Source organism: Salvia splendens, chromosome 8 (assembly GCF_004379255.2).
Source record: "Salvia splendens isolate huo1 chromosome 8, SspV2, whole genome shotgun sequence".
Taxonomy (NCBI): Eukaryota; Viridiplantae; Streptophyta; class Magnoliopsida; order Lamiales; family Lamiaceae; genus Salvia; species Salvia splendens.
In genome coordinates, this window is record NC_056039.1 from 5,429,436 (window position 1) to 5,447,799 (window position 18,364).

Here is an 18,364-nt window from a genome sequence, read left to right on the forward strand (position 1 = left end):
TTTGGTTGTACTACTTGTAGAATCATGGAATAAAAATATGTCCGGTCAATGGATTTTGACCAAATAATAAATGTGACGAGACATCTAATTTTGTGAAATTAAATGATATAGCGTCGATCTACATTTTACGTAGATAAATGTAGTATATTCAATTTCTCAAATCCGATTTCCGGTGAGTGAGAAATAGTGGATTAAAGTTGGACATAATTAGCTTTTAATTAAAGCTTGTAGTTTGAGCTTAGTGAATAATTAACTAGGGTTAATTATCCCACATAGGAGAAGTGACACATCTTTTAATGTGCTTAAATTAAGTGACTTTATGTTACTTAATAATTATAGTGGACCAAGATGGGTGAAAGAGCCCACATGCGCGCACGCGCGCACCGCCGCCCGCCCGTGCTTGCGGGCCTCGGGCTTCGTCTCGATCTTGGACTTGGATCTTGGTCTTTGGGCTTGGGCTTGGACTCGTAGTAATTTTTTTAGACCACCGTTGAGTCAGCAATCCAAGTGGCTTGACACATCGTCAAACGTGACACAGTCAAAGCTGCCACGTGAGAAATCCACACGCGAAAGGCACACTCCTGCCACAAGCTTGTACCCGTAGTAATCTTTTTAGACCACACGCGAAAGGCTAGCCATTCCACTGCATTTCACACACTGAATATCCAACTTCCTCTCTGCATAGTCTTTTCGAAGCTCTGCCCTCTTTCTCTTCCAGTTCGCCGGAGCTCGTTCCAATTGCGGTGTTGCAATGAACGAGGCGTAGCCGTTTTATCTTTGGGGACGACGCGCCAAAACCGAAAACACTACCGAGACGTATCTCGTCTTGCGGAAAGAGGCCTTCCTCGACTCGGCTAAGTTCATCTTTACAGTTTCGAATTTCAACTGTAATTTTCGTTTCAGTTTTTTCTTTCTTCGATCTTCTCTCGGGTTGTATTACGTCCGGTTAGTGTTTTATAGCTATATCTCCAACACTACTAAACAGCCATAAATACCAATCATGCCCGCACGGGCTTAACTCAGTTGGTTCCTGGGTGGTAGATTGTCCCTAAGCAGACAGGATCGAATGCTGGCAGCCGCAGTGTGGGAGTTTCACCACTGTGGTGGCTCCTTGTGTGCTGGTTACCAGTGTAAGTTCCTCCCACCTAATGGGCCGCTGAGGTACCGTGTTTGAACCCCTCCATAGCGATGTCGGGCCGGGTTATGGGGGCGCCTGGGGTGAGCGAATCACCTTTTGTCCCTAAGCCATAAATACCAATCATTCTTTGGCTGCGGCCTGCGGTGGACCTCTCACCATATATGCTTTGTTTCCACTTTCCACTGGATTTTATTTAACAAATAATTTTGGATTTCTTACTTATTATTCTGTATAATCATAGTATTTATTTATTAACTAGTGTTCGAGTTGGAACTTTTTTTTTATATGTGGCCAAACATATGTTTACGTGTGGTTATTAATTCGACAGCCACCTATTATGCGTTGGTATATTTATTTTGCTAATATTGTTATTATATCTAAGAAAATATGGTTCGATCTTCGATTGTTGTTATAATTTGATGTATGGTCTATTTCTATTATGAGATCATATACGTAATATATTGATGCTTTTTAATTTGAATTCATTTTTGACCCAAACATAATCTGAATTTAGATACCTTCAATTTTCTATTTGAAAATAAATTCTGGAAAAGTAAATTAATTCAGACCAACATCTTCTTCACACTTCTTCAATCAATCAATCATTCAATTCTCATAGTAATAAGCTTAAAATTTCCAAGAATGTGGGCGAAGGAAAACGGAATCGAGGGCGATGACGAGCGAGAAGAGGAATCTGAAGAAGACAACTCCGACGAGGAGGAGGAGGAGGAGCCGCGCCTCAAGTACCAGCGTATGGGCGGCAGCGTCCCCACTCTCCTACAGAGCGACGCCGCCTCGTGCATCGCCGTTTCCGAGCGCATGATCGCTCTCGGCACTCACTCCGGCTCCGTCCACATTCTCGATTTCCTCGGGAATCAAGTGAGTCTCTGCTCGAATTTATGATCCTGTTTTTCGATTGAATTCTGTAATTTCATTGCTTTTATAAGCTTTTCTTCTTTTTGCCTTGAAATTGGGGGCTCTTTATTGAAATTGAGATCTTGGTGTTGACGTGTCCTCTTTTTGTTGTGATGATCAAAGAGTCAATTGAAGTAGTTTATGAAGTTTTTGAGTAGATAAAGATGGATTGTAAAGAAGCTATAGCCACATCTTTGATAGCTATTGTAGAACCTGGTAGTATTTAGCAATTTTTTGAGACACAAGATTTTGATGCGCAAACTTTCAATTAGTTAATCTGTATTAGCTAGACTCCTTGTTTTGTGTTGATATAAATGTCCCACTTCATGCTTTAAATGCCCTGGTTTTGAAATGGTTGGGTAATGTAGCTCAGGACTCTCAATGGAATGCTAATAAATTTGCTTTTTGTTATAAGATTAAGATTCTCTGATAGTTAAATAGATTATCAATAGAATGGATTATTTATCGTTTTAGTTAGCAAGTGTAGTGCAAAAATGCCTCCAGAGTTGCATGTAATATCCAGCTTGTTTCTCGCTGCAATTAATCGAGTGAAACTATGCACATGAATTAGAATGAACAGTTGTATCTTCAGTCTTTACCATTTTGTATATATGTCAACTGTGTTGTCATGAGTAAGTTAGTATTCCTCTTTCAGGTGGATATGGATTTGTTTAATTCCCCCCCGTCATTTATCCTTATATTTCTCAAACCATGAGTTGTTTGCTGCTTTCCTAACTATTTCTTCGTGTCCAGGTTAAAGAATTCATTGCTCATACTGCTGCAGTTAACGATCTGTGCTTCGATATCGAAGGTGAATATATTGGAAGCTGCTCCGATGATGGTTCTGTTGTAATAAATAGTCTTTTTACTGAGGAAAGATTGAAATTTGAGTATCATCGTCCTATGAAGGCAATTGCTTTAGACCCGGATTACGTGAGAAAAGCATCCAGAAGATTTGTTACTGGAGGTTTAGCTGGCCATTTATATTATAACGTGAAGAAATGGATAGGTTATCGAGACCAGGTTTATTTTGCTTCCTGATTTGTTAATTCGCATGCTGTCATGAATAACCCTGGAAAATGTTTAAAACATTAATCTTTCTTGAAATTTTTTCTTTGTCCTAGGTCCTGCACTCTGGTGAAGGCCCAATTCATTCAGTAAAGTGGAGAAATAGTCTCATCGCCTGGGCTAATGATGCTGGTGTAAAAGTTTATGATGCTGCTAATGATCAACGTTTAACTTTCATAGAAAGACCAAGAGGAAGCCCACGTCCTGAGCTGCTGCTTCCCCATTTAGCTTGGCAGGTAAGTGAATACTGGTTATGGAGATAGCCCAAAATTGGCGGATATGGTTTGAAGAAACAAAAATTATAGCCAAGTACTTACACATACTTTGCACTTCATTCAGGATGACAATTTGCTAGTCATTGGATGGGGAACATCTATTAAAATAGTATCAATAAGAAACAATCAGAATATAGCTAATGACACTTGCAAGAATTTACAAATATCTAGCTTGAACAAGGTGGATATTGTGGCGTCTTTTCAAACCAGCTATTTCATTTCTGGGATTGCACCCTTTGGTGATTCTTTGGTTATTCTAGCATATGTCCCTGTGGAAGAAGATGGGGAGAAGGACTTCAGCAGTGCTACTCCTTCACGTCAGGTATTGCCTCAAGTATCCCAATTTAGTTTCCTGGTCGATTTACTTTTCTCTTTTATCATCTTTTATGCCCTTTAGTAATATGGGTTATGCATTAATTTAGAGGGTAACTTCTTCTGGGAAGATGATTTATACTCATCTTTTGGTGGGTGTTCCATTCGCAGGAGAGGGTAGATGATCTTTTCTTTCTCCTTGTTCTATTTTGATTCCATCTTGTTTTAGTAGAAATGATGATTCATATCTTTTCTGGTATCTTTAGTTCCACGCAGTTGCAAATATAAAATTATATTGATAATTTAACTGTGTAGGACTTCAGTTGTGCTTGGAAGTTCTCTCAAAGTATGGCTTTGTAAATATTATAGAGTACATTAATTCCCTACGTGAAATCCTTCTGGTGCATAATTTCTTCTTCTGGTGTTCGAGTCGATTCATAAATAGTTCAAACGCTTTACTTTCTTATCATATCTGATTGCACTTTACTGCCTCCTTTCTTTGGGAACAAAATGCAATGTTTCAGATAGAGCTTTATTTTTATGAGTTTCTCTCCTAACATTGCCATTTTGGAATTGATTGTAGTTAACTGATCTTTGGGAGATTTACTGCATAGTTTTTTATATAAAGGCCGTCTTCATTCTCTGTAGATAAATCCCATTGTGAATGCTTCCTAGTCATTGCCTTGTGAAGTAAATTACTGATTTGTTGCATATATATCTGTATTGATAACAGGGAAATGCTCAGAGACCTGAAGTACGAGTTGTCACTCGGAACAATGATGAACTGTCAACTGATGCACTGCCAATACATGGCTTTGAGCATTACAAGGCCAAAGATTATTCTCTTGCACATTCTCCTTTCTCAGGTAAAGCTATTTGTTACATGCTGTTGCAACTTCCGTAGAGAAATTTTTTATTTTTTTCTATTTCCTTACCAGCTGTAGTCATAATAGTGATGAACGAGATATGTGATGTTGGAGCTGACAACATATGCACTTGATGCAGGTAGCAGTTATTCAGGTGGTCAATGGGCTGCTGGAAGTGAACCCTTGTACTATATTGTTTCCCCCAAGGATGTAGTTATTGCTAAGCCTAGGTCTGCATCTGACTTGAATTGGATATTACCGTCGGTTCTGGTTTTTCATGCGAGTATAAGATTAAGTTTCGAAGGGAACCCTTTTTGCTTCTTTTTTACTCTCTTTTAAATATGGATATGTGCTGAATTTCAGTTAACATGAACTAGAATAATCAAGCGAAGGATGTGATTTGAAGTTAAAGTGAGCAATATAAATGAATGTGTTATTCAACTGTCAGGTTTAGTAGCATGGTATTTCTCCTGCTAGCTTAGCCTTACCAGCTCCTAAAAGCCTAAGTCTGTAAGCAAGTAAGAAACATTTGATGCTTAGTGTTATATTCTCACTTTACTCATTCGTTTCAAAAATAGTTCGCCGGTGCTTGTTCTTGTTGAATCTGCATTTATATTCCTGGGTAGTTGCATGGGACTCTAAGGATGTTGAGCTCTTAGAACCTTATATCTGGTAGGGAGGAGATGCCCAGTAAAGGGAGGTTACTTTCTGACATTATCTCCCTTAGGATACTTTTTTTTTGTGGTTGCATGTTGTTGAGGGATGTATGTTCCTGACCGATTCTCCTTTACTTTCCACTTCTCTTTCTTTTCCCTTCTTCAAAAAGATACTCCCTCCGTTCACCATTAAATATCTCATTTTTCCTTTTTCGTCCATCCGCCAATAAATGTCCCATTTTACTTTTACTATTTTTTGGTAAGTGGACCCTACATTCCACTAACTTATCTATCCACTTTCCTTCATAAAGTCAAACAATTTCTTAAAACCCGAGCTGATCAACTATGGGACATTTATTCATGGACGGAGGGAGTATTTTCTTATAACTTTTTCCCCCCGTTGTAGCTATAATTCTTTCCTAAGTCTACCTCTAAAGAAACATGGACAACATTATACTCCCTCTGTCCCACCATAAGTGATGCGCTTCTTTTTTTGCACTCATTTTGGGAAAATGATAATAAATAGTTAGAGTGGAGAGAGATAATAATGTAGAGAAGCAAAAAAGAAGCGCCTCACTTATGGTGGGACGGAGGGAATATGTTATAAACTCCATACTATTCTTCACATACAATGGTTCCGTTTAGATAAGCTTACTCAAATTTGGGATGCTAGGGATACTGAAGACCATATATCTTGGCTACTCCAGCATGGGTGTCACGAGAAAGCCTTGGCTGCAGTTGAAGCTGGTCAGGGTCGAAGTGAGCTTCATGAGGAGGTAGTATGATTATTCCTGTTTCCCTGGATTTAAAATGTCAAGATTCATATGTTTGTATAATTCCTACATTCAATTCGTGTGATTGGAGATTCCTTGCTTCCTCCATGTTCAGTAAACGATGTTTTGCTACTTTGGCAATTTCTTGTTCTATCCTATATTTGCATTGAATCTTGCCTTTCCCTTTTCATCTCTTTACTGTTTGACTTGTGTATAAGATTTATGCATCAGTAATTTAATAACGAAATATTTATAAGAACTTGGTGTGCAGCAAAAATTATGTTTGTTCATCAGCTATACCATCAAATTTTCTATGTATATCAGAACTGCATCCTCTGCAATGAAAATTTGAGGGTGCTATGTATGCTGATTTGTAAAACCTTGATAGTTTTTTGAGTTGGCTATATTAGAGCTTTGTTCATTCCTTTGAAAAAACTAGTTCCAGATGTATATTACTCCATAATTTGTTTGATTCAAACAGGTAAAATTAAAATATCTTGACAGTCTCATTGTGGAACATAAGTATGCTGAAGCGGCTTCTCACTGTCCCAAACTACTGCGAGGATCAGCTGCATGGGAAAGGTACTATAAAATATTTACATACATTTGCATGAATATACCTTGCAATGGCTCAGTTTAAAATGGGATGATTGCTTGATGTAGGTGGGTTTTCCATTTCGCTCACCTCCGTCAGCTTCCTGTATTGGTTCCATACATACCAACAGAAAATCCAAGGTTACGCGACACTGCTTACGAGGTGTGTAACTCTTTTATTGTTCTTACATTCGATCTCAAATCTGTGTAATTGGTTATGTCAAACAGTTAGTTGCGGCTTGAAACATATGTTTTACTCTAGGTTGCTCTTGTTGCTTTGGCGACGAATCCTTCATTCCACAAAGATCTCCTGTCTATTATCAGAACCTGGCCACATAATATATATTCGGCTTCGCCTGTTATCTCAGCTATAGAACCACAGCTAAATACTTCATCATCAACTGATGCTCTCAGAGAGGTTTTTATCTGGGGTATTTTTTTAATTACTGCAGACATTGGTGTATTTACATCTTATGCAGTGTTGTTCATCTCAGGCTCTGGCTGAGTTGTATGTGATTGATGGACAATATGAGAAGGCGTTCAGCTTGTATGCCGATGTAATTGGTTTGCCCTTATATTTAATGTATAACCAGTTTATTTCATAGACCTTAGTGGATTGGAGTGAATGTAATTGGCAGTTAAAAGAATGGTTTTGCTATAATTTCTGGTTTATTGTCCATAGCACTTCCTTACAATTCTTTTGATTTCTGGTTCAGCTTATGAAGCCGGATTTGTTCGACTTCATTGAAAAGCACAATTTGCATGATGGCATTCGTGAAAAGGTAATTGTACCACGGTGTGATTATGTTTCATGTTAGCTGCATTAGCCAGAAATGCCAAGCTCAGAATGAAAATTGAATCATCTTTGAACTTGTTCATTTTCTTATGAATAAAGATAGAACCCTAAAGTTATGAAAAGTTTTTTGTTTACATTCAATACTTTGAATATAGACGGATGCCATTGTATACTGTATGTGAATGCTTGCACTGCATACATAAACCAAACCACAACTGATCTAAATGGTTTTAGTTGTCAGTTGTCACATTTTTTGATCGATCTTACCTGGTTTTGCAGGTTGCCCAGCTGATGATGATAGACTGTAAACGTGCAATCTCACTGTTTATCCATCACAGGGACATCGTAAGCCCATCTGATGTAGTTTCACAAATTGTGGCTGCAAAGACCAAGTGTGATTACCGACAGTTTTTACATCTCTACTTGCATTCATTGTTTGAGTCAAATCCTCATGCTGGGAGGGATTTCCATGACATGCAGGTATATGGGAAATGGAACTACCTGATGGGTGTGTTTATATATATTATTGTTCGTGCTCACTTAGAAAGCATAGTTGCTAATCAGTAATCTGTCACTGACACTAATCAACTTTTCCTCATAAGGAATGAGAGTGAATTTGAAGGCCAGCCTGGCCAGGTTCATTCCTCCAAGGTCCACGCCAGACTCCCAATGAAGCGAGAAACTTTGTTAATACTTAAAACCACGTGGAATGTGAAAGATGATATTGTAGGCTCCCTGCTGTTTGATAAAAAATGAGATACCAAATAAGAAAGGGTCTATTACTGATACTTGACTAGGGATTTCATTTTAGCCCCTAGTTCCTCTGCCATTATTAATTATTACTCTCCTGGTAGTATTTCTGTTGAGTGTTGAAGGATCTGAGACTACCCTGAATGGACTTCTGGCCCCCCTGATATTTATGAGTTGTACTGTGGTTTTAAACAAGTACGCAGCAAAGTTTGTCTTGTTGTTATGTGTTATCCAACTTCTTCTTTTTGGTTGATTGAACTGATTGGTTTTCAGTTTTTACTGGTGTTCTGAATCTGGTTCTTCTCCGGTTAATTTTTCTGTTTGGCCATGAGGTAAAATGTTTGCCATTGATAATGTGAATCCATTCATCATGAATGATGTAAAGTATATCGGGAAGGAAATTTGGGTCCTTTTAGATCTGTTTCTCTATGCTTACTTGCATATTTAAAGGGCTTGTGCTCTGCTTTATTTCTTGCTTGCCTGACAAGTGATGACACATAATGTGACTTTTCGTTAGTAGATTTGTTTGTTAAAACTTGGTTCCATTTCTGATGCTTGTCAACAGGTTGAACTGTATGCTGATTATGACCCAAAAATGCTGCTTCCCTTTCTACGGAGTAGTCAGCATTATACATTGGAAAAGGTATACTCATACTTTCTCTTCAACCGTTTTATCTTTTTCTGACCAATATGAAAATTTCATTTCAGGCTCATGAAATTTGTGTTAAAAGAGGACTTTTGAAAGAGCAAGTTTTCATCCTTGGAAGAATGGGAAATGCAAAACAAGCATTGACAGTAATCATTAATAAATTGGGTGATATAGAAGAGGTGCGCACCTTGATACTCGTATGTTTGAAAGAGTTCTGAAGCAGTTTTGAGATTGAGCATCCGATACTTTTTTGCAGGCCATAGAATTTGTAAGTAATCAACACGATGATGACCTCTGGGAAGAGCTGATTAAGCAGTGTATGAACAAACCTGAGATGGTAAGTTGTAAACTTAGCTTGCTGATCAATGAAACGCGAGTTTGCTCCAAGAAAAGCTATAAGTTCTTTGCTTGGTCTCGTCTTTGGCAGGTTGGGGTATTATTGGAGCATACTGTTGGCAATCTTGATCCCCTGTATATTGTAAACAGGGTGCCCAATGGCTTGGAGATACCTCGGTAAGTTGGTCCCAAATTTTCTTTATTCAAATTGGCTCGGGTCTATCCATGGATAAACGCATATTTATCTGTTCCGTTAGTTGAAATGCACGTGTGTAGTCAAAGTGCTTAACCACCGGTACTCGCTTCTACTCTAATTAAATTACTAAAGCACTGAAGTGAAATGCATTTTGTTTCAGGCTGCGAGACCGTCTGGTGAAAATCATCACTGATTACAGGACTGAAACCTCTCTCAGACATGGATGTAACGATATTCTGAAGGTAATAATATCCAGTCGCATTTCAAAGGGTCGACTCAGGTAACATGATTGATATATTAACTGTCATACATGTGCAGGCAGATTGCGTTAACTTGCTGATCAAGTGCTACAAGGAAGCAAGGCGGGCTATATACTTGGGCAACAAAGAAGACGAGTCCCACAGCAAAAGCAACAATAAAAACAGTGCCTCTCAGCCAGCCAAGAGATCTGTCAGCGTCAGAACCACAGAGGTCAAGTCTAAAAGCAGGTGTGGCGCAAGGTGTTGCATTTGCTTCGATCCATTCTCCATACAGGATGTGGCGATATATGCTTTCTTTTGTTGCCATGCATACCACGAGACGTGTCTCTCGGATTCCATCGTTTCGATAAGCAGACAAACGAAGCCAGCAACCCCCCCTCACTGGAACAACCTCCAGTATTATAGTGACAACGGTGATGACAATGATGACGATGATGGCAGTGTCGATGATGCTCGGATGCGTTGCATCTTGTGTACAACTGCTGCTGGTTGAGCATCTTATGAGCCTGACCCTAATTGTTTTCATCCTTGTATATGCGAGGAATTGTGCCTTTGTGTGTCATTAACATTTTAATACTTGACTTCTCTTTTTCAAGATTGAATCCGCATTCAGCGGCATAGGTTTATGACGAGTGTAGTTCCAGTTGAAATTTTTCCGGGTGAGAAAGTTGTATTCCCCAATATTTTTTATATTTGTAAAGTAAAGTTCTTGGATGATAGATTGAAGTGGTGGAAGTAATTTTTTTAAATTCTAATATTTGAATTATTTGAATAAATAAATAAATGGCAATAAAGAAGTCCACTTGCATGCTGTGATCTGATTGGCCGAGGAAAGAGGGGCGCCTTTTAGGCTTGTTTCTTGCTGCATTTGTGTTTTTGGCTGTAATGCGTGTGCTACATTTTTATTGCTGATTTTGCCCTTTTTTGCTGAAATTTTGGGTATCACCATTGTGTTTTGAGCATTTTGATTTTAGCGAAACAATTGAATTTTTGGAAATAGAATAAATGTAGATTATATTGATGTAATACTCATTAATATAGTCAAAGTAGGAAGATATTTTCTTCAAATAACAATCCCTTATATTTTTGCTAAATTCAGTCCATCCTAATACTGGAATTTTGAGAGAAATAGAACTATCCAAAATCTCTAATTCGAAATATTTTGAAATAGCAATGCATAGAAATGAGTGACTTAGGCCATCCGCAATGCTGTCTCTTATCCGTCTCTTAACCGTCTCATCCTTTAACTATTTATGGACCCCATTGTACTTTTCACTCCATCTCTTAACTAAGTTAAGAGACAGAACCTGCAACCCTCCATCTCTTATCCGTCTCTTAACCATCTCTTAACTTACTATTCATTCAATTTCATTTTTTATTTTTATTTCCAACAAATTAAATTAATAAAAACACATTTCATTAAATAAAATAAAATTACAACTTAAAATTCTTAAAAAATTAAAAAAACATAATTAAAAATCCTAAAAAATGAAAAATACATAATTTAATTTCTTCCGCCAAATTTTGCCCAAATGTGCTCCATTAGATCATCTTGGAGTTGGGCGTGGGCGGTAGAATCACGTGTCCTTGCCCGAATAGACAACCGATCTTGCAAAGACGGATGCACTCACTGTGAGGCGGACTACTTGAGGTAGAGCTTCCGGGGGTTTCAAGGTCGAACCAATTTCCCGCCTCAGGTCCTTCGTCGGCGACAATCATGTTGTGCAAGATTATGCACGTATACATGATGTCGATCATACTCTCCATGAACCACGTACGAGCCGAGGCTTTGATAATGTTGAAGCGCGCTTGGAGAACCCCGAACGCCCTCTCCACATCCTTGCGAGCAGCCTCCTGCTTCTGCGCAAAAAGAGCCTGTTTTTCGTTTACCGACCTGTTGAACGTCTTCACGAAGGTTGGCCACTTCGGGTAGATGCCGTAGGCAAGATAGTACCCCATTTTATACCGCCGGTTGTTAGCGATGAAGTTGATGGTCTGCGCTTTACCATCCAAAACTTCGGCGAAGAGGTCGGATTGGTTGAGCACGCTGACGTCGTTGTTCGATCCGGGGACCCTGAAGTACGCATACCAAATCCATAGCCGATAGTCGGCAACGACCTCGAGTGTAACGGTGGGGTGGGTGCCTTTGTGGCCGCTCGTATATGACCCCCTCTATGCCACAGGGCAATTCTTCCATTGCCAATGCATGCAATCGACGCTGCCAAACATCCCGGGGAATCCGTGCACTTCTTCGTGAAGGTGGAGCAGAAACTGACAATCTGCCGTGCTTGGCTTCCGGAGAAATTCGTCGGTGAAGGCTGCACGAACGCCTTTGTAGAATTGCATCAAGCACATTCTCCCAGTGCTTTCTCCAATGTGGAGGTATTCGTCGAACAAATCCGCCGTTTGTCCAGTCGCAAGCTGACGGATTGCTGCAGTACATTCGACGCATTTGCTCAAATGGATCCATGAATGTATTAGCTTTGGTAGAAGAATAAAGAGATGATTTGAGATGAAAATTGGAGAGGAAATGGATGTAATTTGAGAAGAATAGATGTGTGTTTGTGTGTAATGAGGATGAAATAGGAGTATTTATAGAGAAAAAAAATAAAAAAAAAATAAAAAAGGAAAATGACCGTTTTTAATTTTTAATTTGTAATTTTTTTATTAAATTCGAATTTAAAAAAAATGATTTATTGCATCAGCGTGACGAAGCCCACTCGCGGGTCGGCGAGTGGGCGTCACGCATGGCGCCGGAGCACGCCACGTCTCGCAAGCGCGTGGCGAGACAGCTCGCGCGCCGTCTCGGAGGGAATTCTCAGCGGGCTGGGGACGAGACGGGACTCTGCAACGAGTCCCGCGCCCGTCTCGTCTCGGAGGGACGAGAAAAGGGACACCCGCGAAACGCGTTGCGGGTGCCCTGAGGAGATATTACAGCAGTGGAAGGGCATAACCTTTTGAGATGAGACAAAAAGTAAAAAAATATAAAGTTAATAGCATTTTGATGTGGCGAGGCCACGCAAACATGATAACAAGATTCAATCAAAAAAAGATTCAATTCATTCACTTTTATATGCTTTTCCTTCCATATCGAATTGGATTCATCGGTTTTGCAGATGAGAATTCACAAATTTCATGCCCCACACAAAAAGAGAGAAGAGGGAAAAAAAACATAAATAGTAGTAGTACATCTATATTAGAATATTACTCCATTCGTTCCATAGTAATGAAGGCGTTTCTTTTTGACACGGAGATTAAGAAAAATTGTGTTAGGTGGGTTAAGTAAATGGAGAATAAAGTGGAAAATGAAAAAGGTAGAGAGATGAAGAGAGAAAAAAAGTAAGAGAGAGTAAAGTAAGTGTGAAAATATGTGTTGACTTTTACTAAAAAAAGAAAATGACTCTATTACTATGGAACATATCAAAATGGCAAAATGACTCTATTACTATGTAACGAAGGGAGTAGTACAGTAAAAGAATGCAGTAAGTATAGATTATTATCTAAACTTCCAACTTTTATTAATCCATTTAAAGGAAATATTGATATTGTAAATGGTATCCTCTCCCATAATAATATGTGCAATTTCCATTTTCGTCCGTGCCACAAAAATATGTGCATTCCATTTTTAGAAAGTTATATCAATTTAATAATCTAGGCTTCACTATCTACTAACACTATTTTAACTATCATTCACCTCCTCTCTCTTACTTTATCGTACCATTCTCCTTCTCTCTCAATTTTTTCTTAATTCTCGTACCATCGCAAATGCATATATTTTTTTGGGACGGAGGGAGTACTTAATTATAGATGCACAACCATCTAAAAGCAGTGTTATTGTTACATATCAGTTCATATTTTATTTTGATATAAATTAATGTGACATAAATTAAGTGTCACGACCGCACTTGCTAGGGGTGTTACAAACGAGGCGATCGTGACCAAGGGACAAACATATAGAATAGCATTTAATGATTTCAGTTCATAAGAAAGACTCAATTAGCTTAAAAGTATAATATTTTAGTTCAAAAATATATATATAGCAGCGGAAATAAGGTTTCAAAGAGAGTCAAGGATGACGCCTATGTATGAAGACACAACGCATCCAAATTCCCTATGCCGACTCAACATCCCGCTCAACCTGCACATAGGGAAAACACATGCAGGGCTGAGTACTTGTTGTACTCAAAGGGCTCATGCCGAAAACATTTTTAATAAAAACAGTTATGTCATCCATACCAGTGATCTCGAGTTTTATGAAGTTAAGAAATATCACGAGAACACAAAAATATTTCAAAGTCTGGCCAGACAATCAATCTCCCCATTTTCTCATCAATCATTCAATCACATTCTCTTTCCATTGTGCGACGAAAGTGTGGCCACACTATTCGCCCACGAGACCGGCCGACTAGCAAGGACGGCTCACGATCCCACCTGTGTACACTAGCCTGATAGGGTTTGCGGCCCTACTCAGACCCGAATTCGTTTAACATAGCCCTATAGCCTAATGGAGCGCACTCACAAACTAGGCATCAGGCACAATCTCATCATCAAAACAAACATGGCATGACATAACACTTTAAACCACCCTTATTACACCATAATCATACTTTTGAAAGCGTAAAAGAGTTTAGTAAAAGAAAGCCCACCTCGTCTGCTTAAACCATTCAATATCCATTTAAGGCAACCCTTGTTCCTCGAGCTCACGTATACTCAATCACCCTTGCCAACGACAAAACAGATCAGCCTTTCGTAAACTTATATTATCATGCATGTCCTATCGTTCCTTTTATCATTCTCTTACCCATATATAAATCATGTATATCACTTATAACATAACAATATAGTCATCTTGTAAAGATAAAAAATTTGGCAGAACTGCGCAACCATTTTGTAAAAATCATTAAAAATTCACCCGACTTCCGTTGGGGCTAAAACTTTACCAACATGCAGTAGACTCATCAAATAACTTCCAGTTTAAATTTCATATCAAAATACCCCCTTTTGGTCGGTTAATTCGGAAACGTAACCTACTGGTCGAGAAAACATTTTCTGGCAGAATTGCACAGTCAACTTCAAAAATTCACCAAATATTCATCCTTCCTCGTATGACGCTAAAATTTGGTCACAACACATTAGACACATTCAAGTTCACCCAGTTAAAATTTCACACCGAAATCATATCATTTGGTCAGTAAAAACATTTATGCAACTCTCTGATCGGAACATAAAATTCTAGCAGCACTTCGCAGTTCATTTGAAAAATTCACCGTAAATTCATACAATGTCCAATAAGGCTGAAATTTTCACAAGACTTAGAAGACACTTCAAATTTTCATCTAGTTCAAGAATCACATCAAACGGAGGTCATTTGGTCAGTCAAACAGATTTCGAAACATTCTGGTCGAGAACACACGTTACTGGCAGAATTGCGCAGTCGACTTCAAACATTTTTCAAAAATTCATTTTTCGACAAAAAGGGCTGAAATTTATACGAGACACAGAAATCACCTTGAATTCGACCGTTTGATGGGTCAAATACAGATCATAAGTCACTGGTCATGTATCACAGATTTCTGGTTCAAGTTCGAAAATAGGGTTTTTAAAATTTCCACAACACAAACACTGATTTTTCATGCTCGAAAACACATAATCATGCTTACACGTTCCTCATACACATATTTGCACATAAACTCATATTATTCACCAAATATTTCAATCCAACACACATGATTTCAATCAACAGCGCAAAATCAAACAAGTTCTTACGAAACACACTTTCCCTCCCGTTAAACTTGCGATCTATCAAACCTACACCCTCTACATGCATGTAGGACTCAAGAACATGGTCAAAACGGGTAGGATGATAGAAAGTGAACAATATACCTTCTTGAATCAAGAAAAACGAACGATAGAAACAAACGTTGACACGATTCGTCCCTCTCCCTTCACCGCTGCCACGAATCCGCCGTCGCGGATCCGCCGCCATCGGCTCCTCCTCTCTCTTCTCTCTCTCGGATTCTCGATTTCGAAAGAAATGAAATGAAATGAAATGAAAGGAGGTTGTATTTATAGAAAATATTTTCATAAAAGACAAAAATTCACGTCTTTTCGTTTCGATGTGACGCGTAATTAATGCGGCGTTGAAAAACGTGCCTGATGTGACGCGATTCTTATCCAATTAGAAAACGTGCCTGATGTGACGCGATTCTTATCCAACTTTTCGTCTCGATTTGTTGTCGAAAGTGTATTTGATACGTGGTTTATTCTTTCGTGTAGGTAACGATTTAACGGGTCGTTACATTAAGGCTATGGGCAAAAAGTAGGAAATGAGTGTTGGTGCAAATGCACAAATATGGAGTGATTCCTATTTCTAGATTGGGGGGCATGAATAAACTGAAATTCAACCGAAGGAGAAAGATTTCGAGATTATAGAGATATAAGACAGATTATATTCGAGTAGAACTTAACAAATTTAATAGGTGGTACACTGGTACTCGTATCAATATAGTCAAAGTAAGCAGAGGTATGGTCAAAGGACATAAATGAAATTGGTTGAAACTTTGAAATGAAATAGTACTAACTAGAAGTCTATGTAATCAACTCCTCCTTGAGGTCTTTCTCAATTATTGTTTAGAACTTTTGCCTCTATGATATCACATTATTATAAATATTAGTAGTATCTATTTTTATCTCTAGATGAGAACCCATTCAAACATCATGTCAAGAATTCAAAATATGCAACTAAAATCTAATTAATTAATTTAATCACATATCTACTATTGTGCACCTACAGTTACGTTTTGTAACCCTAACTACAAAAATAAGAATTTTGATATTATATTATTTGCAGTTATTAATTAATTACTAGTTTGAGGACTTATGTGAATTACTACTAGTGTAGAAACGACCTTAGATAGGTTTATTCTCTTTGCTTCAGTGAATTATCCACCTTCATTTAAACAGATTTAGTAGGGGAGATGAGCACTGGCCACCTACTTTGGTAGAGAAATATTTTTTCAAAATTAAGGTCTGCTTTGTTGTCGATGACTCGATTGATTGTTAGTATCATTACATAATACGATTAGTGATTTGAATCATCTCCTTAATCTAGGGTTACATTATACGGTTAGTGAGTCTAGTCATCTATCTACTTAATCTGAGGTCCTATGTATCATCACATCAATAGTCTTTTTTTTAATTTATCTAAATTTTTTTATTTATGTCTATCTAATTTTATACTCCATTTTAAATGTAATCTCTTATCACTTCATCAAATGAAAATTGGAGTATATAATATGAGTACTTTTTTCTCTTCTCTCGTTTAACAAGGAAATCAAGCATAATTACATCTTAAGTAGGGCTGGCAAATCATGCGGATTGGGTCGTTATCGGGTCAACCTGATAATGACCCAACCCAATAAGGCCTAACCTGAACCCGACCTGTTAAGGAAACTGTAAATCCGAACACGAACCCGGCCTGCTACCTTCAAATCCGAACACGACCCGCACCCAACACGAACCCAATATCGACACGATATAATATGGGTTGACACGACACGATAACAATCCGAACCTGATATTACACGATTAAAACCTAATATTACACGATTAAACCTTAATATTTAACCTAATATACACAATTAAAATTCGTTTTATACTATTTAAACCTAATTTATAAGAAATTAAAAAATCAAAGTAATATATATATTTTTTAAATAATAATAAAAATATATATATTATTTCTTAATGGGTTACCCGTATCCGACCCGCATCCAACCCGAACCCAACCCGAAATTATCGGGTTCTTAATGGGTCAACCCGATAAGGACACAGATCCAATAAGACTTGACCCCAACCCAATAATTTCGTGCGAATTCGTGTCAGACTATCGTGTCGTGTCGAAAATTGCCAGCCATAATCTTAAGTACAATGGACAATGGTGGCTAATTCAGTAGATATATCTCGTATTAAGAAATTTAATTAGATTAATTTTAATTTTCCGGTAGTATAGTTTAAATCTTCAAAATAATTCAAACGGTTGTTATTTAAAGAAATAAAATAAATTTTGAGTTGCAGTTGAAGATTCGCATCTCACTAATAATTTTATGATTAATATTCCCATCAGATAATTGTAATATAAATAATTGTAGTGCTATCAACACATGAATAAAACAAAATTAAGTTATAGTAAAGGAAAAGGCATTGAAATGAGGAAGTTGAAATAATTGAGGTAGGAAAAGTGCAGAGTCAGATAGCAAGAAATAAAGTTGAAATAATGGATTGAATCTCTATAGAGAGTGGTATCAAAAGTTTTGCTTTAGTATCTCAAAATGGATGCGAGAAAAAGGTCATTAGCACAATTTATTTGAATGCTTTTGTTTATGGGACAGCCACCAAATTAACTGAAATTATGTTCAAGATTCTAGCTTTGAGAAAAGTTCATTTAATAAGTATTCACACACACACACACACACAGAGTTGCAACTGTATATATTTTGCATGCTATATAAAGGAGAAAGTGGATATATATGCATTACAAGCCCATTTGACACAGGGTATGGGATTTTATTGAGGTTGTGATAATTTAATACTCCGTAATTAAAATACTGTGATACGTTCGCGGTTAAAAGTCTTATTTTAATATTTTGGATATATCCATGATAAAATATCTCAAAACTTTTTTGACATATGAAGCTCATTTATTTAATTGTGTGACAAGTGAGTAATTAAGTAGAATTTGGTTGGATATGACGTTATTATATCTTTAATTGGATATTTCT

At 37.8% G+C, this 18,364-nt stretch overlaps 1 protein-coding gene across 1 annotated transcript; it reads left to right on the forward strand.

Annotated features, from left to right (window-relative positions):
• Positions 1 to 1,531: 1,531 nt before the first annotated feature.
• On the forward strand, positions 1,532 to 10,303 carry LOC121744826 (vacuolar protein sorting-associated protein 41 homolog). Its single transcript, XM_042138485.1, has 19 exons — positions 1,532 to 2,017; positions 2,807 to 3,076; positions 3,178 to 3,357; positions 3,461 to 3,718; positions 4,442 to 4,574; positions 4,714 to 4,804; positions 5,904 to 6,006; positions 6,485 to 6,585; positions 6,667 to 6,760; positions 6,860 to 7,015; positions 7,092 to 7,154; positions 7,314 to 7,379; positions 7,673 to 7,873; positions 8,709 to 8,786; positions 8,852 to 8,971; positions 9,049 to 9,129; positions 9,220 to 9,305; positions 9,485 to 9,566; positions 9,643 to 10,303. The coding sequence occupies exons 1-19, from the start codon at positions 1,781 to 1,783 to the stop codon at positions 10,075 to 10,077; spliced, it is 2,835 nt and encodes a 944-aa protein (XP_041994419.1). The 5' UTR covers positions 1,532 to 1,780; the 3' UTR covers positions 10,078 to 10,303.
• The last annotated feature ends 8,061 nt before the right edge of the window (positions 10,304 to 18,364 follow it).